The 27,300-nt window shown below is 36.5% G+C and overlaps 1 protein-coding gene across 1 annotated transcript in view; it reads left to right on the top strand.

Moving 5' to 3' along the window:
• The window catches only part of LOC148837733 (uncharacterized), a 116,713-nt gene extending 99,186 nt beyond the window's left edge, over positions 1–17,527 (top strand). The window contains exons 9-12 of the mRNA XM_088911728.1: positions 7,640–7,798; positions 10,649–10,796; positions 12,960–13,094; positions 16,718–17,527. Of these exons, the coding sequence (XP_088767854.1) occupies positions 7,640–7,798; positions 10,649–10,796; positions 12,960–13,094; positions 16,718–17,217 (942 nt within the window). The 3' untranslated portion in view covers positions 17,218–17,527. The remainder of the gene's footprint in view (positions 1–7,639; positions 7,799–10,648; positions 10,797–12,959; positions 13,095–16,717) is intronic.
• Positions 17,528–27,300: the final 9,773 nt, after the last annotated feature.

Here is a 27,300-nt window from a genome sequence, read left to right as displayed (position 1 = left end):
ACCCCCCCTCCAGGTTCTCCTAGTCTGCCTTTGCAGACCTCCTAGGAAATGGCTTGTCAAGCCTTCATGAGGTCATTATGTTGCTTCGAATGCCCTCCTGCTAGAAGTCCTCATCCTCCCATATCAAATTCCATAACGCTTTGCCATAGCTCAAGAAAAGATACTTCCCGTCTTCTGCTTCCAGCTACACTGGGGTTTTGTAGTCCCTCATCCAGTCCACTGTCCATGTTTGCCATGGCAACACGCCATTCCCAAGACCACACAGCCTACTGCTGCTTTCTTTACCTCATGTGACATTATGTAGGGTATCGTACCTCAGAGATCTTTTATGTAGGAAAACAAACAGACTTTGGAAATCTGAAATTTATTTACAGTGTAGAGGAAATAAATGCAAAACATGAAAACAAATGTCCACCTTACACTTAACTTCTAACTAAAATGAACTCCTTCAGTTCCTTAGCTACTTCAGCAGGTACACCAAGTTGCTTACCAGTTTCAAAATAGACACAAGGCTTCTTGGTTTTACAGCATTATCTAACCTATATTGACTGGTCAGGTGAAGCAGACCAAATGTTTGTCCCAAAAAGATTTTTAGGGGGTGTAGTAGAGACAAAATCCATAATCTTATTTCCTCTTACCACCCCATTACCACATGTTCACAGAGTAATGTTTTCAGATGGGTAATGAAGGTGTCATAAAGTGCCCTTTTATTTTAGAATAAGATTTGTATTACATTGGATGTAAAACTGAGACAAGCATTTTTTACTTAACAAAATGTGACCAGCGTAAGGGGGTTCAATCAGCAGTATGACAAAACCTTGTACTAAAAGTACTAGAAGAGATAGATTTGATAAAAAAGGGATAAATCATAAAAAAAAACATTTCCAGTGTGTTGTCAAAACAGTATGGCTGTGACATAAAGGAACATGGTTACAATTTAGTATATACTACTGTATATACTGTTGAAGATGCCTTGAAGATAATTTCTGTTTTAAATTGAATTGTAACTTACTGACAGTAGAACACCTCTAGATGGTCTTTTAGTTTCTGAATCTTCTTAAGTTTCTTAATTCACAAGGTGTTCTCCTTTGTTGTCTTAAGATTTGTGCAGAAAATGTTCCATCACATCCTTCCCTTCAAACTGGCTGTAGTACCCAAACATTTTGCTCTGCTGAAGACTGTCCTGATGAAATTAAAAATAATGTTAATTGTAGACAGTGTTTTGTCAAATGTGCTCAGAATTTTGCATTTTAATAGCTTTACTGCAATTTATTGAATATTAAAATGGTTGAAGTCACTCTGCTTTGATCCTTCTAGTTGTTCAGTAAATTAAAAAATAGCCAAAAAAACAAAACAAAAAAACACAGTGAAAAATGATATAACTGTTAATAGTAGAATGAGTGTGGTCCAACCAATGTATTTTGTATGGGTTGCAGATTAAAGTCATTTTTGATTCATAAAGTGCCATGCCATTCTGAACCCTTAAAAAAGTAAATTAGTGCATATTGTATATAAGTCTTTTTTGTTGTTCTTTCCCTTCTCAGAAATTATGATTCACAGAATTTGTTAAAAGAATGTGTTAAAGCTTCAGCCTTACTTATTTACAATAAATACATCTGAGCTTAGTTTTACAAAAAGCCCTTTTAATTAACTGAATGTGCTCCAAGCAGAGGTTTAGACACAACATAGCCACCTTATCTGTCAGAAAGGATCAAAGTCCTGCTGGAGAGGGGAACTAGAATACCTCAATATGAGCTGCCACCAATTAATTTGTTCCTAATTGGCACGCTGCTAAATAGATTCAATGAGCATGTGTAAACAGGCAAAGACAAAATCCATGTGGTAGTAAAGACATCCCAAGAGAGAAGTGGGATTGCGTAAGTTGCACAAGGGCAAAAAAGATGCCATAGAATCATTACATCTTGTTTAAGATGTTAAAATGATTTCACGCGTATCTGATCAAATGGTCTGGAATAATAGTTTATAAGCAGTAAACAATTTCCCACACTCATATACCACAGGCTTACTAATTATTTTGCATACTCTTCAAAGATGTCATCATCAGAAGTATTTTATGGGATGTGATAAAAAAAAGTTATCTCCTAAACTATTATAGCAGTACAGAATATTTTACATTTTTTTGCACAAAAGCTGTAGGAAAGACATACCTGTAAGCTTAAAAGATACCTGTTTAAGAGTGTTAGAGGGCAATATACTTTGGATGCAATTAGCTACAGTATTACCAGTGGATCGCTAACTTTTAACTAGAATTAGTTTTGGATTCACTGGATGTGTGAATGTAAGATTCATGTACGGTAGCCCCTGACAGTGTTCCTTCTTCAGGAAAATGCTATAGAAAATCTAGCTCTCTGTAAAATACATATTAAATACATTTATAATGCATTATAGGCAAGATGTGAAATCAGGCCTTTTATAATTTTTAGTTACAAAACCATACAGAAATACACATTATGCTGGAGAACAGAACATTATGTCACATTATGTGACATATTCAGTGGCATAATGTCACAGAACTAAGAGAACATTAAAATAGTTTGTTTGAATTCATTTCCCAAAACAAATTTTATTGAAATTCACATTGTTTTCCAGTTTTATCTGCCATAATTGGAAGTGACCATTATATGGCATGTCCCATACTAGGTCATTCTGTTAACATTGTTTTCTGAGCTTGAATGAAAATTCTCATCAGTTCCAAAGTTTGAAGTTCACAGCGTTATGCTGTGATCTTGTATAAGGGGATAACCTTTTTGACATGTTTCACTAACCAGCTTCATTGACAGGCAGAAACCTGTATAGAGACTGCATTGTCTCCGACAACAGCTAACCGGTGTTTCTTCTGTGAGTCTCTAGAAAGCACTCAGGCAGTTAAATCAGTGGGTGGGCTTTTTTAACTTCCAGTGTCTACTTTGAAGGCAAATAAGCAATATGTCAGTTTAGTCAGCAAAAACGCCATCACCTTGTGATGAATAATAGTATGCCTACAATATATTTTTTATTCTGTTATTTAATAACAGTTACTCAAACAGTAAAATTTGTGAAAAAGAAACTAGATGTAAGTACACCCCAAAAAATCTATCACAATTCTGATTGATTGTCAAAGCAGTTTTGCTGTGTAAGTTAATAGCGCTTTTTCCTTTTCAGTTACCATCCATTCATACAGAGAAGATGGGATTTGTAGCATCATTCATATAGTTGGTCATTACAATATTTCTGATAACTAATGAATGTAACAAAGTACTTTGAAAAGTATCCAATAAACACATGAACAATGGGAAAGTACTGTAATTGCCAATAGTTCAAATATCTTTAGGAGTTACTAGTTGAAACAGTCAAATAATGTAATGAAATGTTTCTGAAATCATTGGATACCACAGCTTGCCTGTAAAATGTGTGCAAGTGCACTGTCACCGGCCTAGTGACCAGGTTTGGCTCAAAAGAAAAGAAACTTCCACACAGCAGTCTTCAAATGCAAACAAAACTGGATTTATTGCCGAAAAAAAAATAGGGATAACAAAAAAAAACCCTCACAGGAGTACTCTCCACACCTTTCCTCCAAGACACCCTCCTCCATACTGAGCTCTCCCAGTCCCTTTTATGGCCCCTCCTCTTCTAAGAACCATCCTCTTAAAGGGACACGCTCACATTTTTATTAACAGAGATGGGCAGATTGATCAAAATAAAGTATTTAACCATCCCAAAGTAACTTATAAATTTTAACAGTCATGCAACTGATATATATTCACTTAAACAAAACAACTAACCTTACATCGGTTATTTATAGATGGCTCACCAGTAACCTTTCCCTTTAAGATCATTTGTGTGATACTACAAACAGGAAAGGTGACTGGTGGCCATCTTGATCAACACAAAACAATACAATACAATACTCCAAATATGGAAAAACACTGCAGTGCTTTTAGGGAAACAACAAAAGGATAAGTATCATTCACACTTCATTCATATCACATACACTCTCTCAAACATACCAGAAGGGTAGAGGGAAGTATTGGAGTATTTCACATTCAGAAAAAAAAAAAATAACAAGCACTCTGTCATATGCACCTTCTGTGTTTTGTTCACTGTCTGCCATGCAACTGAATTTAATTTAATTGTCCACCTCTGGGCTTGCTGTTTTCTACTAGCTCAACCACTCAGCCAGCACAGACTGGTTCCCCTAGAATGGCAGGCCAGGCACCAAGCCCATGCCACCTGGCACCCAGAGAATAGAGAAAGGCTGCAACAGAAGATTCTTTGAAGTACACGTTTGACTATTCTGATGTCAGGCCAGCTTTTAGAAGTCAATCCGACTTATTTACTGAAATGTGATGTTCAGGGCTTTGAGTGGCTTTGAAGGCCTGATTAGCCATGAGGGTGTAGTGGTTTCAAAATATACTCTCTGCAAGACCCATGTTTATATATATATAAAAAAAAACTACTGTATGTCTATCTGAACAGCGACAGGAATCCAGTGTGCTAGAAAATCAAGTTAAGTGTACTGGTAATTTCAGAAACCATGTTTGTTTGTAATGTCCAGCAAATAAAGGAAAGTTCAGAAAATATTTACAGTATATTTGTTTTTGAGATTGAACATGTTTCCTTGCTACCAACACACCAAAAAGAAAAGTTATTTTATGTCAAAGAAAAAGAAAATATCAATATCAATTTGCTTTTATTTAAAGATTACTGGTAAATGTATTTTTCTACGAAAAGGTAGGTTCATTGGCCTGCCGTTATACCGTGTTTAAGACAATTTATCCGTGAAGTCTATGCTCTTCAGAATATAATGTAATCTATTCAGGCACAGATGATCAGGGCTTAGAATAAAGAAGGACAAACAGTATTGTATTCACCCACCTTTTCCACTAGATTTATTTTTGTGAATTTGTGACCAGCAGTATATATAAATTGAAGGCATGCAAATTTTGAGAGCTTTTCACTGTCTTTGTACTGTGTAATTTCGTAGGCGATAAATACAACGTTCCTAATGACTAAATCACAAAGGTTATCTTCACTGACTTATTCACTCTATTTTAAAACATTGAAGTGTTCAGTCCTAAAAAACATGTGGACATTTAATTCAGAAAGTTAAATTTGTATTTGCAATCCAAAATGCTACAGTATGTATCACTTTTAAGAAAGTAATAGGGAATGTTCTACTGCCAGAACTAGAGAAAAAGAGCATTAGAGAAATGAAGTGTCAATTTTTCTTTCTAAGGCTATTATATTGGCTCATTCCTCTTTTTATATTCCTAGTTGAAAACCACAACATAAAATCCTGCTTCAAAGGAATTTTACATTTTCTGAAGGACCTAAAAAAATGTGTGCAGCATTTCATCTTGTCATGAGAATGGATGGTGTTTATGCATATAGGCCAGAGAGATCAGAGGTTTTGTAGCAAATATACTGTTAATAGTAAACAATGAAGTAAAAGCTTTTAACCTTCAACCTTCTTTATATATTTCATAAGTACTGATCACTTTCTTCAACTGTTTAAGCTTCCCCAGCCTGCTTCATGTGAATGTTTACCTCCTCCAAACCTATAAAGGTTGAACAGGCTGCCAGCTCTGAACCCTTTCCCTGTTAGATAACACTATAAGAAGAGATGGTCTTTATCAAGGAATAAATAATTAAATCTCTTTAAGGAGAGATTTTTGTTCTTAAATTTCAGAGTAGACTTATCTTCTCAAATATATCCTACATATGTTTTTTAAAGATAAGATGAAGTTAATATAATGTGTAATTTTACGGGGAAAAATTCTGCTAGTTTACTGAATTTAAATTGTCACATCCTCCGTGTTATTTGGATTCTGCAGCAACTTTTTGAATTATACAGTATACTGATAGGGATTAAGCACAACATTGTATTAAAAACAATAGATTGTGTTGCCTTTTTAATACCCTTTAGAATGTTTGGGGTTTTCATTCCTGTCTGTACAGCATATGCATTTTTACTGACATCATACTTTTTTTAAATTGAAATTGAAAGTCTACTGTATGTGCTTTGGCCCTTGCTGATTCCTTAAAGCAGGAACATTTATGTTACTTTATTTCTTTGTTAGATTTCTTATAATGAAGAACCATGCCACATTAAATACTTTACTGTATATAGAGAGTGCATGTAAATGATACTGTTTCTGTCCTAGAACATGGAGTTTGGCACAGAAGCCCAATGGGGTAACTGCAAATCTGAATACCAACCTCTTAAAATAAGTTTGAAAAAAAAACAACAAAATTGCTTTCTTGCACTGTTTAAAATGAATATGGGGTGTGATAAACTTTTTTTTAAAGCTTTTTCTAGTGTGACCTGGCTCTGTCAGAAAATATGTATTGAAACACCTTTATTCCAGTTGTTTTAGACAATTTATTCAGTATCATCCTGTAACTCAGAACTGCTCTTTAATGACAATCCCACTGGTTTGAGAGTGGTTGTATGTCATAGACAATTCTGTTGTAATTCTCTTTATGAGTATGACAGAATTGCTATTTTTTGCATATTTTTTTAAAGTGATGGAAGTGCAGAACACACAGAGATTGATGTATCTTTGAATGGTTATGTCCCTGGTTATAAGATGTTTAATTAGCAATCTGGTTAAGGGTTATAATCCATTTGACTATTAATATTCTAGCTTTAGTGAAACACTACATCATGATAATGTCCCATTTATAATCATTTAAGTTTTAACTTACTCAGTTTTTAGTCTCTTTTCATGATCCACACATACAGTATCCCACTCTGATGTGTACTAAAGATCATTGAACTATGATTTATACTAACCTTATCTTGCTTGGAAGTCAAATTCATCTTCTTTCTGTATGCATTGGGCTTTTCCTTTAAAGATAAAAAGCCTGTTCAATTCAGTATTTTACTAGACAAATATATATATATAAATGTTGCCTTCAAAACAATAAAGTGATATAAGTGATATAAAGTGATGAAAATATTTATAGTTTTGTTATAGTTGTTAACATTTTCTGTTGCTAAGCAGGATATATATGCACAAAATGAGAAAACTTATATTTTTGAAGAAAATCAAAGGGATCTGAGTTATTTTTTCCATGTGAGACACTGCATATAAAAAAAAAAAGGTCAAATTCTTTCAAGGACCAGTGTAAAATCAGTTCAGATAGTCCAAGCCTAGTCCTGGTGTAGACCTCAGCAACCACAATGACGCTTGCTTTGGGCCGGTTCTTAACTTTGAAAGCAGCTTCAGGGTTTGCGTATGCAGTGAAAATGAGTCATGTCAGCCTCTTACAAGGTGGTCCTTCCAAGACAGATTCAAGAAAGGGTGTGGATGTGTGACGTGACAAAGCTTCTATGACCACTGCCTGTGCAGCAACTGCCCGGTGGCATCATGTGAAATGTCAGCAGTAAAAATAGCTTTGCGCTGCAACAAACCCACTGAAATAAAACAATGACCTCAGCTGTGAAGTGCCCCACTTTAAGTGTGGATGTTTAAAACCTTTTTTTCAATTATTACAGCTTTCCACGTGGGGAAGTGTTCCCCACATGCGGCTGTTTGTGTGAGGGCCTGTGTGGTGTTTTTTCAGCTTTTAAAGTGAATGTCAGGGTGCTATTAATTAAGGATGTGCACAGCGTGACTGTATCGATGTTTTACAGGCGAGAAGGGAGCAGCGGGTGAGCCAGGGGCTGACTGCAGAGAACGTGCTTTCAGTGCTGCCGGCCTTCCCAAAAGGAGCCCCTCAGCAGCGGGCACGTCGAGCCGCAGAGGCCCTGGTGAAGGCTGCAAATTACTCCCGACTGATGGCTGTGCAGCAGGTGGGCCAAATTAGTAGGGGAGGGTAAGAACTCTCAATCATGCAGATAGAGTACTCCTGATTTCGAGCAGGATGTGTCCAGCTTTATGTTAAATTACAGTAGGCCTACATTGCTCTTTTAACTTAAGTGAAGTGCTTTAAAATGAGGCACCTTTCTAAATACTGTATATATTTTGATTTTACTCTTACTTTACACATACAGGGCTGTAAAAATGTCATTTTGGTAGTAGTATTCTTTCACAGATTTATTTTATTCTATGGATCATATTTGCTTTATAATGCATTCTAGGAATGATAGTTATAGTTAACAATTAGCAGTTAATATCTCCTTCAGAAAATTAATATCCACTGCAGGAACCAGAAATGTAAGTTAAGAATCTGCCTATTAAATATTTCTTCATTTCTTCCATCTTCAATCTGAGCAATTTTCTCATTTTCACTTTGAACCCCTAGACCACCCAAACCTAGAAAAAAACTGATAATATAGTTATGTGTGTTGGACATTAAAAGAAATATAATTTCTTACTGCGACAAATTCACAAAGCTATTATTAGGAAAATGACAAAATATTTGTTTTGCAGCAGGTGCACAGACATTTTATAAAACAGACATGACACGCAAGAATGAATCTTGCTGAATAGCTTTTGTCAGTAACAGGGTTGATCAACAGGGGGTATACTGTAAAAGTCCCAGACCTGTAGCATGTGTGGCCACCACTGGCAGCAATACAGTCTGTACATCTGCTGTGCATTATTGCACCAAGTTGCAGATGTTGTCTTGAGGGATTCCTCTTGTAGAGTCTGGGGAGACACGTGCCTGTTGACTGATCTCTGAGCCTCAGATGCCACACATTGGTACCAGCTTATCCCACTCAAAGAGGCTCAAGTCTGACTAGTAGGGCATCCATACAGTAGCATACAGTAATTGTTACATTATCATCTTGCATGAAGCCTGTTGCAATATGATACACCTTGTCCTGCTAGAATGTTGTGATGTCAAGATGAGCCCAAATGACAGACAACAAGTGACATCCCAGGACTTGATTACTGCAGCAAAGTACACTCAGGATGACAACAATCACTACAAGTGGAGTTGTACAACGATAAGACACTAATTGTCAGTCCATGACTCAAGGTCTCCGAGATCATGACCTGTCATTAACAGACTAAGTTTGGCTGTAACATCTTGGCAGTTTAGGAATTGCTGACTGTGAATACCCCAGAAGTCCAGCTTCCAACATTCAGATGACACAAAGCCATTGTATTCTTGATATATTGGGCATATTATTTTTTTCCCAGTTTTTCTTTCTTATCACCAAGAGTGATTTTCAACAGGTTAAATTACCACATTACCTGTGCCTACTCACCTCTATCACTAATGAGGTGATTTAATGGAACAGTCAAAGTCATAAGAATATGATATGTCATAAGAATATGACAATGATTACAAATGAGAGACGGCCATTCAGGCAGTCTAGCACATTTAGTAGCTAAGTGATCTCCAGCTATTTCATAAAAGAAGCCAGGATATTGGCTTATTACAGAAGAAAAATAAAGTGCATCATAAATTGATCCAGTAAAATCAAGAGTATAGCTATATCTTACAATAAAACCTATATTTTAACCTGTCAAAGTTGTAGAATGTTTAATGGAATTGGTCAATGTGTTCCAAAAACCTGGTCCTGTAGATGAGGAGGCTCAATAAGCCCTTAAAATACTCTCGAGCCAGACCTTTAAATGTTTTATACATGAGCAGAAGAACATTAAGGTTTACTTCTAAATTTCACAGGGACCAGTTTATAACATAAGTTATGTTGAGTAGTTACAGTATAGTTAACACATGAGATAACAAATTTTTGACATACTGGAATCTGCTGAGTACTTTAGTAGATGTTGATAAGTAAGGCATTATAATAATTGTGAAAGCTACGTGTAACTAGAACGTTTTGTAATCTAGGATGTGTGTTTTTTATTAGTTTCAATTTAGGAAAATAATTAATCAAATTTGTTCCACATTTCTTACCCTACCTAAATTTCACAGATGACTATAATAAGGGGTTATTAACCCTGACAGCTAAGGTGGCAGTTTATTTTCTATTTTTGTTTGACACGAAGGGCTGAGTGCCTTTCTATTATTCTCCTCTCAGAGGTCATCAAAAGAATGATTTCAGGTAAGAGCCATGTATTAGTATTCTATGAAGGGGAAAATATCAATCATTAATAATAAACAAAGACCTCCCTACTTAAGGGCACTGATTAATGCATAACACTTCAGTTGGTGTGTCACACATATTCTGCTCATGAATATGGGTTGTGGTCTATTAATGCATTTTTAAGGATAACAGATTATAGACTTAAAAAAGATAATAATCCCTTATGAATCAGTTCCATAGAGTGTGATTTCACTTCAGCATTCTTATAAGTATCTTAATAGTATCTAAATTAAACCAACTGTACTAACCCTTTCATCTTTTTTATGAAAGTTACTGTATGTGTTCTTGCTTTACTGCTGAGGGATTTTTTATCACATTATGAAGAGTACTGGATTTACTTTTTATTTTTTAATGTATGAGAAGTATACAACAAGCATTCCCCTAAAACCATTGTTCTTTAACCCTGAAGTAACAGCCATACTCTTTTTTTAACTATTTCTTAGTTATTCAGCCTGTTTTCGTAATTTTTTGTGTAGTATTGTATTAGTATTTTCAAAAATGCTGAAATGTAATGCCCATTAGTTGTGTATTTGTATGTGTACTTAAATTAGTAACACTAAAGCTTCAGACTGCAAACAAAAAACACATTTGGTTAGTTGAACAAACACGATATTCAGTTTGTTTTCCTTTGTGAATTAGGTGGAAGCATTGCAGGCAGAGCTGGAGTTTCATAGGAGCTTATACAACCTTCAAGTCAAATACACCGAATCTTTGATCCAGGGGATTAGACAGGCCTACAGAGCTTTTCAGGACAATGTTGCTGAGAGTTTGTGTGCTCCTTTGCAAGGTATAGTGAATTTACCTTTTTACTCATTTTATGCTAAGACTGAGTCAGCATTTATGCATATTGCCATAAATGTCATGCAAGATGAGCATTTTTTATAAAATTATACAGAGAAATCTGCAAATGCCTTTCTGAAACACTTTGTTTATCCTGGCAAATGTAACCACAAAAAAATCACAGATTTGTTGCTGTTTAAAACTGAATATAACCCAATTTCATACTCCACAAATGCTGTGATGAAGACCAAATGGTTGAAAGTCTAATTGGAAGAAGCAGTTAGAAAATGGATAGCTGGTTGTAGTTTACTAATTTTGATAAGTGTTAGATTTTTAAATGATAATATTGCAGCAGTTTAACCTCCACTGCTCATCCACTTAGGTGTTAAAAGTGTGATGGATTTAGAATGCATACTGTATCTTTTTTATCCTGCTATTGGCATACAGAATGACAACGAAGCCCTGAATTTTCCCTCTATTGTGATGATTGAGTGACAGGCTTACATTGTGGTCTGCCAGCACTGCGACCTGGTTGGATTTTAGGTTACAAAAGGTCACTGTGGTATGTAGAAGACAGAGCCAATGTACTGCTTGTGTTTAAATTGCTCCTAGCCTGAAATTGATTGATAATTGTCCTTTGCTTTCATGGAAATATTTCATGTTAAGACCATGTTTTTTCCCCAGAAGTACTGTATACAGTATATTTATGTTCTTGTCTGAAGAGCTAATATATTCTCTTCTATATGTATTTTAGTTGTCTGTCTCAACTCTTATTAAAAATTAGGAAATGCAAAGTTTTGTAATAGAAGGTCCTTTCAATTAGCCCATGAAACATCCATGTCCTGTCCCATGCAGTCTTCTTCATTTTCCAAGAATAGAGATACTTACTCTAACTACTTACTCTAACTCTAAAAACATGAATTGGATCAGAACATGTCTTCTATGCATCTACAGTAGATAAAATTACACTTTCCATAAAGGCAATTAGCAGAGGATGGTTTGCTGGTACAAGTTACATTTTTTGAGAAGTCTTTGAGATTTACAGAAACCCCAAGCAAAATACAGTTGGTGTTATAAATAGATTAAACAAATCATTTCACCACTGCAGCCAGGTGTAATCAAGAGATTGAAAGAAGGTAAGCACTCTGTGATTTTACCTATCCAGTATTATACAATAAAGAAGCGCACTTATTGTGCCAAAAAGCCCTGGTGTTTAGCTGGAGCCATTTCCATCTAGTCTTACTGTGCGCCTGCCTGACAATTTCACTGTAGATTGATGAGGTGAATCGGTCTTGTTGATTACTGTATTTAAACCCTGGGAGAACGAGTGCCAACTATATAACCCCCGCCAAGATATCTATCCTTTATCTTGGCACAGCCACCAATCAAAGCAGTACCTAATACACAACATCTATGAAGTTTGGCCCTGTAAAAGCCAAATCAGGTGAATATCTGTGAAAGGTCTAGACTAATCACACGCAAAACTGGAAAAAAATTTGGATTATTCTGTAAACAGATGTTTTTGTACTAGTAAAATAATTTTGGATTGTTTTCTATAGTTTATAGTTAAAATATAATGATTATTTTTATGTTTTTCCCATGCCTCAGGTAGGGGGGTATGAATAAGTGCTATCACAGAGTGGTTCAGTTGATTTAACCTTTTTATATGTACAGCACCTCCTTATGCAGTTTGGTATATTTTTTCATCAGTCAGTTAAATGCCATTTCTAGAGTTAATGGAAGAACCTGCTGTTGACAATACAGTTTGTAGGACAGCAGATCTTCGAGGTCAGAATGAGCATGAAATCATTTGTGAGTATAGGCAGACACTTTTTGAAAAAACGTGATCAAATACCAAATGCCATTGTCACATTGCTTATGATTTCTCAGCCAGTGACTAAAATGGTCAAGTAACAACTTCCAGAAACTTCTTTTCTAACAACAACTTCTTTCTCAAATAACAACTTCCAGAAAAATTGAATTTTGCCTTTCTTGTTTTTTCCTACATGGATATGAAAATAATGGTATATTACAGACTCCTGACTGCAAAATCTCCTAATTCAAAAATACTTCATTATGATAATTTTAAGGAAAGTCTCTGTCAAGCTATAGGATTGTTTGTCAGTGCCAGATCTGTGATATGTACTGTAGCAACTTTCCTTTCTTACAGATGTACTTTCGTGTTATACTGTTTTGGAAAGCACTGCTTCAGAGGCAGCTCTGCGAGACTTTCTCACAGCCTTTAAAACCAACTCTGAGCAGATCCAAGAAGCAGTGGAAGCACTGAAGCCTTCAAAGAATGAAGGTAACTGAAGCAAAGCACAAGTCCCTTCAAGCACCTGAGCCCTGTTAATGTAAAACAGTGTCGGTATATAGTTTATGCTCCAGTAGTTGTTCCTTGTGCAGTATTTGCAGTTAATGCTGACTTAACCATTCTATGCTGCTTTAAAATGAACACAAAAGCACATAAACAAAGGTTATGGAAACTTCTTAAGCTTCCTAATTAAGGATTTAATTAACAATAAAGGTCTTAATTTTACAATTATATGCCATATATTTACATACATATGCATGTGTTAAATATTTAACACTAAATATTTGAAAAGAAAATATTACTTATGTAGTACATTGTTAAATACAGACATCAAATTCTTTAATTATTAACTTTTTCATTCACTTTTTTTACAAGTTTCTATTTTTGGAAACTGATTGCATATTTTTATCTTACAGTATAAGTATTGACCTGTACAGTATGTCCCATTATCTTAACTGGGAATATTTAGGGAGTTAAATCTTTTCCTCTGTACTCATGTGGACAACCTTTGCTGGTCTTGATTAACCATAGCATCCTACTTCAGACCCTACGCTGCTAAAAATATTGAACAAAAAATTGCTGTGCTAAGATACGAAAAATAACTTTTTTTTGCATGGCCTGTAAAAACATAAATACTTTGAGCAGTGTAAGGAGCTGGGCTAATGTGATCCCAGCTGTGTACTAGTGGAACTGTGCCCAGACCTCCCAGAGTCACAAACTGGGCAGTGTTTGCTGATCAGGATATGAAGGAGTCGCCAGGTAGTGGGATCAAAGCACTCACTGATCATCCCACCTTCTCGTTCACATATGGACTTAAACCATCGAGGTATTGTATAATTTTTATTGTTTCTAAAAAAAGATGACAAACCTGTTCTAAATAAAATTTGACAAAGAAATTGTACAAGCCAGCCACCTGCAATAGCATTCAACTGTGCATGTCAAATAAAAAGAGTGTGGATACATAATGAAGCAGCCCTAGTTTTTGACAGTTTGATTGAATACTAAGAGCTGGCAGACAAGGTTAGAAATGGCACTTCTATGTCTGAAAGATGTGAAAAACTTCACTTTCAGGCAGAGGCATCAGAACATGACGCAGTGATTATCTCCTGCTTCTTTGTTTTCATCTTCTTCAACCACTTTGTTGCCATTCTTTTTTTTAATCCAAATGCCAAGTCAGACATGGAATTATCTTTTCTGTGAAGTGATCTACTAGTGCTGGCTTTACCCTGGATTTGCCACCTGTGTTGTATCAAAACCAGAATTTTTAGAATTACTTCCTTTTAAAGGAAAATAAAGTCTAATTTTCTTGTGTTGATTCATTTTTTTTCCAATTTCAGTTCCTTTTTATATAAAATGAACTGCTAATTCTTAATATATTAATAAATCACATTGTACTGTATGTTTGTACAGTATATGTCCTTTGTTCCTCTTGAATCTTTGCATCCAAGGATGCTTCTTAGATTTTCCCAGTGTTCCCAAGCACTGTAGCTTAGTTACATTTTCATATATATACAGTAAAACACTTGTTTTAAGTCAACATATGATTTGTGCACTTTCTCCTTACATCTGTAAGTGCATGACGGTATTCATGAGTACCAGCTGTTCTGTTCATTTCACTAACCCAGCTAGTTTTATCGTAATGATCCAAAGAAACCTGTCAATGAATTAGTGACAGTCCATTCAGATATGGGTAAATTTAAACAGTAGGTTATCATGTGGATAACCCTGTGTTTAAGATGCTGTAATGTCCTTTAATTCTGGAATTGTAGTATCTGCACTGCACTGTCATACATAATTTAATGTGGTAAAGGGATCAAAACTGACTGGTATCATTCAGTATGTTCTGCTCACATTCTTACCAAGGTGGCCTGGCTCTCTCTTCCTCTGTGTGTGGTCTTGTCTAGGCAGCATTGAGGCTGCATTGGCAAGGCTGAGTGAAAACTTATGTTGTGGCTGCCCACTGTAGCTCTTATGAATAAATTAACAGAAGCCTCAGGAATGGCTGCCTTTCTTCAAATTTGGTCAATTTTAACGCATTTTGATCATCATAAATGTTCCCAACAAAAGATTGGTTCTCTGTTAGAACTGTATTGCGTTCTAACATAATATCAGAGCCTAATGAATTATTTTGAGTTTTATTGTATCTTTGTATTTGAACCTTTTGCATACTTTTAATTTCTAGGAATTTTAGCCCATCTTTATGTCCAACTTGTAGGACTAGTTATTCTGTCTTTGTCCTTATTTTCCATTAATCTGCATTTTAATATACAATCACCATATTACTATTGCACATAGTTTAAAACGCGGTGATAAAACTGTCAGTTAAAGAGAATTTATTCTCATTTCATATGTAGGTAACTGTACTCTGTATTCTGAACACACAATATCTACTTGAAATCTGTCACTGTGACACTCTAGTCTTCCTTAAGCCTCTCAGTAAGCTTTCTATATCTTGCCTAGCTCAGCTCAAGTATATCTCCCCTGTAACCTTCAAGGGATGGTGGAGGAAATGCAGCTTGTTTTGTTTTCAGACAGTATCTGCTGGAGTGCTTCTCCCTCTGTGTTTTTCTCCGTCATTGTGCCGGTGTATCTTTTTAGTGATCTGCACATCAATCAGGCCTGGAGCGGTGTGTGCGCGCCTACCGCTGCTGTTATCTGTTTGTTCTTCTTTCTTCTCCTGCAATCATGAATATCTTTCCATGTCAGTCTGTCAGTCTCTCTACCTGCCTATCTGCCGCTCAAAGTCTGTCCCTTTGAAATGTTCACACCTGCTCAATAACACCTAAGACACCCGACATGCAAGCACCTGCCACTCCATGCTTTTTGGAATGAGCCCCAGGACTTCTCAAGGTCAGCTGGCCTCAGGGCTTTATAGAAAGAAGCTTCCTTTGGGCAGCCAGTGTGTGGGGAAGGTTCCCTAAGGAGAGCCAGGTGATTATTAAAAAAACTGAAGATTTACACCATTCCAGATACATTCCAAGCCGCATGGAAAAGCAGCTCTGATTTATCTTTGTTTTACATTCACACTCCCTCCTTTTAAACACAAAATGAGTGATCATAAATCTTCCAGGCAGCACCTTCTTCAATGTAAATGGGCTGTTGTGGTTGCCATTTACGACACAACCATGAGTGCTTGTTTCCAAAATGCCATTTTGCAGTTCAATGGGTATTAAAAATTAAGCATCTTGCTAAGGCAAAGTAACTGCTCTGTAACTGAATTGTGCATTGTTATGTCTGAAAGGCAGTTTGTTGCCAATGCTCATTCACATGCTGAAGTCCTTGTTTTAGTGCTTGAATTCAAGTTATATCCATAGGCTCACTGCATGACCTTGCGGTATTTTATGATCTTTCTATTTATCAATTTGTTCACTGGCATTACAGCTCTAGATTGGCCACGCTATTAGAAACATTTATCTTCTGCTTCTTTATGTTACCGAGCAATCAAATGCTAAAAAAATATACCAGTGGTATTAGCAGAAATTCAAATATCTACACAAGACTGATACAGGCTATTTAAATTTATTGAATTTTGGGATCTCTCACACGTGATTCATAGCACAATAGTGCACCTCTTATTTATATATTTTGCTTACCCATTCTTTTCCCTTTTGTAGGAGACGAGGCCCTCTCTAGGTATGGGAAAGAGTTCTTCCATTCTGTGGAACAGCTGCTTAAGGACTGTGGAGAGCAAAGAGACAGAGCCTCCAGTGAACTAAGCATATTGAAGACAGAATATACACAGGCTTTAGAGAGCCTGCAATCCTTCAAGAAGGAGCGCAAAGAGAAGAATGCAGGCCCCAGCCAAAACACCGAAACCGCTGAAGCTATGAGTTCGGAATGGCAGGAAGCTGGCAGCCAGAGCAAAAATAAAGAAGATGAAGAACTTGCAGCACCTGCTCTGAAGCCACTTTCTGTTGCTCTAGAGCAACCAAAACAGAACACACTCAAAAAGGCCTCGCCCATTGACTTGGCAACTCCTGAGTGTGGCGACTCTCAGCAGTCCCAGCCGCTTCAGAGGCCATTCAATCAGAAAAGAGGAAAAAGCCCACACAGGAGCAAGAACATGAAGGCGCAGTCCAGGTCATCTTTGCAGAAGAAGGAGGAGGCTAAATAGAACTTCAGCATCTGAAGCTTGGCTTTGACTTGTCCTCAAAGCATATCAGTGAGAAGTAGAGCACAAAATAAGACTGAGAAAGACCTAGGTTAATAGCTTGCGGAAAAGCTCTCCAAGTGCTGAATGTACTACCGCTTCCTAAGGAAATGAAAAGCACTTAGGAGCCTTGTTTTCTGGTGTCATGCAAAGTACACGTCTGTTTTTATCAGCTTTCACTGCTCCACTGGTGCGTGCATTGGTTTCCAGGATGGGTGGAAGAAACAGCACCTGTCTATATGTTTTAGAACCTTTTTTTATGAATATCGGCTTCACTTTTTTCCAGAGCTAAATAAAAAAACTGCAAGTGCCTAGTTTTGGAGGTCGTTTATAGCTTTTGGTATGATGTTAAAGACTTAAAGACTGCATTAATGTTTTAAAGGTTCAATGTGTGTGTTCTATGAGTTAATTACTTACATGATATCCCTAAGGGTATGGATTGTTCTGGAAATTTTTATATGAAAAATAAATGTATCTCCTTTTTTGATAATTGTTGTCTTTTAATAACCAAATGCTAAAAAAAACTTTATTATTTTAATTCTAAATGGGCATAAAACCAACTTTTAATACCATTTCTGTTTTTGTAGACTTTGATGTACAGGTTTATTTCTTTATTAAATTTAATTTGGGAGAAAGAGAACAATTTCTTCTTCCTACAGTCAGTGGTACGTACTGTAGTTACTGTTGGTAAACTGCAACAATGACAAAATTGCAGTAGCTAACTACTGAAGACTAGATACAATATAGTCTGTAATATACTGTGGCCTTCCTACTGATTAAGATTTGTAAACAAAAATGATGTAATAAATTTGTATTTGTTCTTAAAAAGAAAAAAAAGGCATCAGCATTAATCTTAGTTGTTATTTTAATGGTGCCTGTTTTAATTGATTCACAGTTGTGCATGATGGAAATTATATACTATGGGTTTGAAATGGAACAACTCTTGGCATTTTGCTGTGGAAAATAAATGATTAAAAAAATGAAAGGACAGAAATTGGAAAAGAAATAAAATAAATATCTCCAAGTATGGAAATGACCTCCCAAACTGAAGTCATTTAATTCCTTTTTTGCTATAAGAAACCTTTAAATTTTGTATACTCCTCTTTCCTTACAGAGGGTGGTACATATTGCTTGCATGGAATTAAAGTAATCAGGAACTTATAAAAGTGAAATAAATATTAACACAGCTAGCCATGTATTATTGACTATAATACCTGTGGTAAAGGTAGGTCTGGAGTTTTTAAGGTGATATTTGAAGTTATTTGTTGTAAAGAAAATAATAAACATATTTCTCTGCAGTGCTGTGGTGGGATGACAGAAAGGGATCCAAGCACTGGGCTTCGGGTTTTAGCGGAGGAAACTGAAAGGGGTCAAAAGGAAAAAAAGCAGACAGGTGGGCAGGACTATATTTTTTAAGATCACTTTATTGGCCATATACAATTTCTTGCATTAGGAATTTGTCTATTCGCATACCCCAACTTGCTTTCCATGAGACACACAGGCACACAGACAGTAGGGAAAGAAGCTTGGGGTCAGAGCGCAGGGTCAGCCATTTATACAGCTCCCCTTGAGCAGTTGGGGTTAAGGGCCTTGCTCAGGGGCCCAACGGAGTAGTGCCAGCCGCAGGATACCAACCGCCAACCTTCCAGCCACAGGCACAAAACCTTAGCCACAGAGCCACCGCACTGCCCCATATTAGCAGGTCTGTCCCAAATGAGAGCCAAATAACTGGCTGGAGGAAGGCAGTCCGGGGGATGTGCTAAAGATTCGGCTGGTCTGAGTGATGCCGAATCCGGTAGGAATGAGGCAGTTCAGAATTGGTGCCGTAGGACTGGCTAGAACGATACTGCACAGAATTAGAGCCAAAACTTTGGATAAAGAGAGAAGTAGAGACGAGCTGACAAGCTCAACAATGTCAGAGCGCCAGTCGTATGGCCAACCAAGCCTTAAATAGTGTAATTAATTGGATGATTGCCTGCGTGATTGGTACACAGCCGGCCTGATGGACAAACACCCCGATCTCATCCTCACCAGCTGAGCTGATGGAGAAGCGTTCGTGTGAATGCTGTGGTTGTCTGTGGCAAACGCAGACTGTGAGTTGCTCCCAGCTGGGGTGTGACACAAACTACAAACAGTAGTTACAGAGCTGCTCAAGAGCTCTAATGGGTTTATGTGGCAGTCATATAACAACATTTTAACCTCTTCCAGAAGACCACATGCCAATAAAATATTTGCACTTTTAACTGTTGATTTAAGGCTTTGCTTATAAGAATTGAGAGCTCAAGAAATAACCTGATTAGAACTGGTATCCAGAAATGTCTGATCCTATCACTGATCTTTAGAAAGCTTTGAGCAGGTCATTTACACACAGAAAAATGTATTTAGAGAAGCCATTCTATATATTTAAAGTTAAATATCCCATGATTTTTTTCCTGTCATTATTCTTAAGCCTTAATCAGCACATACAATGTCAGCCATCAGCCAGCACTGAGTTTTATGTGTCGTATTGTGATGTTCCAGTAGCTGGTGCTAATATAACAATCACCAAACAAAATGGAAAAAAATGTGAGCTCCTGTCACCTCTGAACTTGCATTTTTAAGACTCTCTTACAAATGTTGTTTAAAAAACATGGAGAGATTACATGGAAGACTGAACCTAATTCTTATTGCTGGGCTGTGTAATGGGATTGGTTACCATTACATCTAAGGCAATGAGTGTGGTGATAGATCAGCAGATAATCAAGTACGAATCTGGTATGGGACTCTGATGAATGTGTCCTGCTATCTGTGTTTTGAGAAGCCCGGAGTGGCTGTCATCCTCAGTAGGTGCGTGGCACCAGTACTGGCCACTGATTTCAATTTACTGTCTCCCCCAACCCCCTGCTGTGTCTTTTTTCCAGACAAAAGTACAAGTGTGATTCATTAAAATTGTCTTGGTACTTTCATCTTATTCTGGCAGCAAGGAAAACAGAAAAAACAGCCCTTTTTTGTGTCATTCTGTGCCAGAGGCTTTTGCTTAATTTTTAAAAAGACTTTGTCCCCTAAATTCTGCGCTTACCCATGCATAATGTATGAGCTGCCTCTTTCCATTGCCTTTTAGATGTAAATGGATTTCTGCCAGCCATTTCAGTACAGCTCTAACTCGATTAGCCTGTTGTTGTGTTTTAGTGTACTGGCTCCAAATTTGTTTATGGAAAAAAGCAAAAAATGCAGTTGTGTAATGACCCCATTCAAAAATATACAGCCTGTTGACAGTAATGATTTTAAAAACGTGTCTTGGTGAATGATGACTTTTTTAAATCAGATTTCTAACAGGCTACCTTTTGAGCAGAATATATCCTGTATCCCCAAACAAATGCTGTTTTTAATTGAAATCCTATAAGAAACATGAAATGCCCAGTCTTAAGCCAATAGGTTCAGATAATATTATCAACCTAAAATGTATTTAAATTTGCAGTTGTTTCTTTGCAACAAAATGATTGAAGATAAATATGCAGAATCTCCCTAGAATAAAAATATATGGCCATAAAATGTGCTTGTATCCTAAAGCTTATTGTCTACATTTTAGTTTCAATAGTTAAATTACCGTTTTTATTTCTACTTGTTGGAACTTAATTTTGGTACATACTGTATAGGAAAAGACTTATTTTTCTGTTTGGTGTGTTTTCCTTGTTAGTGATATTGGTTTTGTCAAAAGCTTGCTCGTTGCATCTGTCTGTGTGAAAGCTGAGACTTCATTCTAAAGCCTTGACCAGTTACTCTGCTAGGAGCCATGGCACAGCTTTAGTTAGATTTACTGTACATTATTATTGCGGGGGTCCTGTAACTTAGACACAATGCTTGCATTGAAAAGCAGAGGCAACATTTGGACTTGTACACTTAATTAAAACAAACTGCCTTCAGCCTTTCATATCTTAAACACTTTCATCACACAGCACCGATGCAGGGATACTGATCTGAATAATAAAGACAAGTGAATCTGGCTTGCTACACAGATAGATGGATACTGGCAATATTAACAAATGTAGACAGAGGAAATGCAGGGATTCTGGGAAAAAACAATACATTAATAATTGAATAATGCATGACAGGATAAGTTGGGCTGGGATAATGTTGCATCTGGGTTGGTTGGGCATTAGGCCACATGCCAGCTGTGTCCAAAAACTCCAGACCTCAGTAGTGACTTTATCCTAACGCACATGCTGTCATGCGCTTTCTATATTACACAATATCTTGTTTCTGCAAGAAGAAAACAATTTTATGGTTCCTAAATGATTTAAAAGAATTGGAAAATACCCTTTGGCCACACAAAACATGTTTCTGTCACACTAGTCAGTTTTGGGGGCATGGCCTATCAAAATGGAAGTGCTTTACAGTTGCAGAAACCTTATACAGTTTGTGATATTACACTAGTATAACATCAAAGTTTCAGTCTCAGATTGACTGGTATTTTGTCTTGCCATCGATCAAATTAATTTCAACCCCAAGAGAAAAGTATCAGGGCCACTCTTGACAAGGTAGAGTAAAGACCTACTGTAGGAATGACCTGGGGTGTACAGGTCCCTTCAATAATGGGGACAATTTAAGTTGTCAAATTTTCACTGTGTATACAGTATATTGTAATTTACAGTAACATTTATTCATATTTATCATTTTCCAGTGAACACCTTTTCCCCAGATGGTCATGGTAATTTGTTTACAGAAATCACAGCATCCAGACCCTAGCAGCCAGTGATTTGTTTTAGCCAAATTCACTCAACTGAAATTGTGCCCAAAAACTGTATTAATAAAGTGCGCTTCACTGTTGGTTGCAGCACATTTTTGTTTTCCATCTCACATGTAAAGACAATAGCCTGAGCTCTGGAAATAGAAACACAATTTGCCCTTACTGCACATGAAGTCATGATGGAAATGTCATTAACAGTCCAAATTAATGATCACAAATTAGTTTACGTTTAATTTTGAATTTCTACAAAACAAATATAAGAATGCCTGGTCTACTAAATCACGTTAAGTGTTAGTTATGAATTATTGGGGGAGAAACAGGATTTTTTCAAAGAAGACTAGATCTACTGGAATATACTGTACCTTTTTAAAGATTGTTAAAGGTAAAAGGCCTTGATTTAAATGTACAAATTAAAAAAAATGCTAGTGCCTGTTTTACATTATTATTAATGAAAAACACATTTGTATGAAAAAATACATTATCCCATGCCTCTCCCTTTATATTAAATGAAAAAAGGCAGAAAATCTTAGGTATATAATGTAAATTTTCATTTCAGCCCAGATGTCCAGGGTTAAAATGATACACAGAAGCTAGGCTTTTGACACCTCCATCCTAACTGCCTAAGTGGCTTCTACAGTATATTCATTACTACAGAATCACAGGAAACATAAAAAGAAATGTAAGTGCTTTGGTACTATAGAATATGGAGTTTTCTTATTTTATTCTGTTAATGTATTTGGCAAAACAGATAGAAATTACCTTTCAGTTAAGTAGACCTGTACTTTAAAATGGGGAAAGCCAGGAATATCCACATTTAAAGGATAAATTAATTATTTCATGAAGCATTAAATAATAAAGCCTCCATTCATCAAAAGCACTGAAGATGATAATTATTTTTATGGCACTTAGTATAGGATAATTAAATATAGTTTTTCTGAAATGGTTTATATCCATTCCATACTGTTTTGAAGACATTTTTCTAATCTTTTGGTAATGGATAAGAAAGAAATTTTAAGACTCTCTTACAGTACTACTTCAATTACAGAATAGTACGATTTTGTTTGTTTTTCATTTCAAAACTTGTCAGTTACACTAAATACATTTTATTTGGTTGATCTTTTTTATAACAATAGTGTATATTCCATAAAAATTGGTGTCAGTTGTTACACTTAAGTTGATGTGTATGGATTTAGTTTAGAAATGTACTTTGTCTTGACATTCTTTCCCGTTGCTGGTTGCTGAGGGCTCAGAGCAGTCATCTTCATGGCAGGAAAGGAGGATTTACACTTTAATGAAGAGACTAGTGGCTGTCTCCCAGAGACTCCAGGGTTAGTTAGTCTGAGACTGGCAAAAGCAGTGTTCTAAGAAGTGTGAATTGTATCCACAGCTACCCCCTCTGCTGCTATTTTTTTTCTGGGTTTGGATGGAAAGTAGTTTAATGTGAGAGGAAGGCACGACTGGGAGCAGTGGATTATGAGATTTAAAAACAAAATCCTGCAAGTGACATCAGCTGCATAAACTATGAGCCAAAGCTGATTATCCAGTTTATATTCTGCACCTAAGGGACATGAAACTGAAGCTAGCATGGACTGAAAAATTAAACAGGTGATAATAATCCTAGCTCTGGAGACCTGACATGTGGCAGAGGGTGAGATAACAAGCTATATCTTCTTATGTTTCCAGGCCTTACTTTAAAGAACAAATCTCTATGAGGGAGAATAAACACAAAACACTCTGGCCATATCTCTACAACTGCTTTAAAAACAACTTCAGAACTGTATAATACAGATGTGTTGTGTTCTTTGACAGAGGCACTCAGAACAAAAGATGAAAACATTAGGTTCTAGTAAAAAACAAAGAATATATTGATTTTTTGTTTTTACTTGAACTTGGTTAAATGTTTTAAAGTTATGTCTCAGTACGTTCCCATATAATGGCTAGAGCCCAAGGTGATCCAGACACCCTAGTGTATTATCATTACCACAGAAGGTTGAGACCCTTTACAAAGCTTGAAAAAGATATTCATGCTTTTGTTTTCTTATGTCATGTACTGTAACTGTACACCTGCTATTGTCCAGCAGGAGTCACTCGCACAGTGATATCCTGTCAGCCAAACATGGTATGGATAGAAAACAGGCACTATGGGATAGTCATACAACATAAAGGAATGTTATGTGATATACTGTAAGTGCTGTATATTCTTTCTTCTGACCCACTAGGACATTGAGGCTTTGCACCTGGGGAGACTTTTTTTTAGAAGATGGCCCAAAAAACGTTTCTTCAAGAAAAAAAAAAGTCACTGAGCCAAGTGTTGGTAATTTAGTATCAGCTCCCACCAAAGGGCACACTTTACGTCAGCTTTGACAACACCCCCAGGAAGTACTCTAAAAAGAATGGCCATTTCATTGCTTGACTATTAGTGTTTGGTTTCTCTCAAATTCTCCACAGGAGCTAGAGCTAAGGACATACTTTTCTACCTATTTTCAAGCCATGTTCTTCTTTAAGGTCAATGTCTTCCTTTTGTAGTTCTGTAAAGTAATGTAGGGTCCATATCGATGAATTACAGAGGGACTGTTTCTTCATTAACCGAGTGTCTTCTCAGTTAATATGAAGATGTGTTAGGATTTCTGCATCCTGCATGCTCAACAAACAGAGCTCTGAAGACCATGTTCTCAATGGCAGACGATTCCAGAAGAACATGCACCTTCTGGAATATCTCAGTGGCTGGTCTGGCATTCTAAGGGTGAAGCAGAATAACATCTCCTGTCATCTGGCTCCACTCATCTTGCTCCAGTTGTATGCTGGATCAATGCCACTTTTTGTCAAGATATGTGTGGAAGCTGGTGTGCAGTGACAAGAAAAAAATGTCATGCACTAGTTGGTGCCTGTCATCGAGCACTTGCCTTGGACTTAGTTTGAGACTTTTTTTCACATTACATTGTGAAACCTGAGGAGGTGGAGAAGGACAGAATTTGTATTTGCCATCAAGTATGAAATCCTCAACCAACTCTTCATGAGTTCCCTATTATGGAATAAATGAATGCCTGATTACTCTTCCTCTCAATTTAGCTGGGAAAAACACCTTTGTGATTTTGGCATGCACCCTTTCTGTGCACCAATTATAATATCAATAGCAACAGCAACTCCTTTGACTTGACAAAAGCATTTGATTTGTAGTTTTGAATCATAGGGAATTCTGGAAGATTTTTCTTATGGATGTATTCCAGAATTTGACACCATCTTTCACCTGCTTCATGATGCTATGTGTGCACTAAGCCTCACTAATGGATCCTTTACAAATCTGTCTTATGTCCAAACAGGAGTGAAACAAGGGTACTGTATGTTATTACCTCCAATTCTATTTTCAGTCTTTCTGAGTGAAATATTTGACAAGCTCCCTGCAGACGTGCAGGTGACCTGCCCAATTGATTGTAAATTATACCATATTCATCAGCTGTGGTCTAAAACTAATACCATCCTCTCTTTAGTCCAGGTTGTAGCATTTGTTTTTAAAGAATGAAAAATATATTTCTGCATTGTGAATGACAATGCAAAGTTCAGGTTTGGAGAAGTTGATTCCAGTTGGCAAATTTCCAGATGTATTTTTTGTAGATTTGCTTTTGTTATTTCTTAAGATGTGTCTGTTCAATTTCATCTGGAAAAGCAGTCTTGAGACCAGACACTGTAGATGTTTTGAAACTAAAGCTTTTGCTGCAGAATGCATCACTCTGTGGAGCATGTTGTCAGAGTTGGTCAGGAAGCCAAAAGGATTAGGTACACTCTGATACTTTTCAAGGTGATTTTAAAGGCACACATTAAATGTCAATGTGTCTGTTTCAGGTTTTTTATTTCTGACATTTTCCAAGCCTCACAGTCATATACCCAGGGTATTATTTTAAAAACTGCTTCTGTTTCTGTCTTACTGCATGATACATCTCAAAGTAATCAACCTGCACTCTAGTTGCTGATTTTATCTTTGCACATTTTCAAGTTTGTCAAACTGTTTTCTCAGGTGTGTTAAAAACACACACAGTGATTTGAAACTTGTTTTGAAACTAAAGCTTTTGCTGCAGAATGCATCACTCTGTGGAGCATGTTGTCAGAGTTGGTCTGGAAGCCAAAAGGATTAGGTACTGTACACTCCTATACTTTTCAAGGTGATTTTAAATGCACACATTAAATGTCAATGTGTCTGTTTCAGGTTTTTAATTTCTGACATTTTCCAAGCCTCACATATATTCAGGGTATTATTTTAAAAACGGCTTCTGTTTCTGTCTTACTGCATGATACATCTCAAAGTAATCAACTTGCGCAATAGTTGCTGATTTTATCTTTGCACATTTTCAGGTTTGTCAAACTGTTTTCTCAGGTGTGTTAAAAGAACACACAGGGATTTGGACATTGCGACCAAGGCCAATCTCCACTTCTTGAAGTGCGAAGGCTGTTGAATGAGATTGAACTAAAAAAGATAAATAAAGGAAAATAAAAGAGGTTTCTCAGGTTTAATTCTAAAAATGATTTAATTTTTTTTCATTCATAGACATAAGACTTGCTGATTTTTTTATTCACTTGATTAAGTGTTGTCACAAGTTGTGTTAATAGACTAATAGACTAGCATCTCTTGCTTCTTTAAGTACAATGGCTAAAATACCACCAAGCCCTGGAGATTTACTTTATGTGAAGTGCTTCTAGTACCTGTAGCATGTTTTTGTGAAAATGTTATTCACTTTTACATTTACATGTGAAATATTCATTTAATACTTTTGCCATTTCATTTTCATCATTAGGGTGTCTCTCATTACCATCCCATTACTGTTCTTTTTCTGCTGGATAATTCTGGACAAACTTTATTATTCATTTAAGCCTGCATTGCAAAGCTCATTATATCCATAATCTTAAATGATTTAAAGTGTTTTTTTTATTGCTTTCTATTTGGATTTACTTACTGCTTGAGATACTCTGGTTTGGAATTGCCAATCTTGTCTTTATGTCTTAGATTGTTGTGATGGCCTCTTTATACATAGGGAAGTATGAGAAACTACAGCTGGGCTTCTTCAACCCTCCTACATATCAATGCATTCATTTTTTGACATTTTCAGTGTTTTGCAGCAGCATACGGGAGCTTTAACATCAAGTTGAGGAGAGGCATGTCTCATACCTATTTCACTGCAGGTTAAGAGAAAATAGGTACCCAGGAATTCTTGCAAGTTGCTGGTAACCCCAACGCTACCCCCACCAGCTGTGAGTCAAGTGCCAACACTTGAAGAATCTGTCACAATTGGCAACTGATGTGACCCAGGTTTGAGCCCCCGATGTTTGAG

Source organism: Atractosteus spatula, chromosome 3 (genome assembly GCF_055471065.1).
Source record: "Atractosteus spatula isolate fAtrSpa1 chromosome 3, fAtrSpa1.hap1, whole genome shotgun sequence".
NCBI classification, from domain to species: Eukaryota; Metazoa; Chordata; class Actinopteri; order Semionotiformes; family Lepisosteidae; genus Atractosteus; species Atractosteus spatula.
The sequence above is the reverse complement of the archived record's forward strand: the minus strand, read 5'-3'. Positions and strand labels throughout refer to the sequence as shown.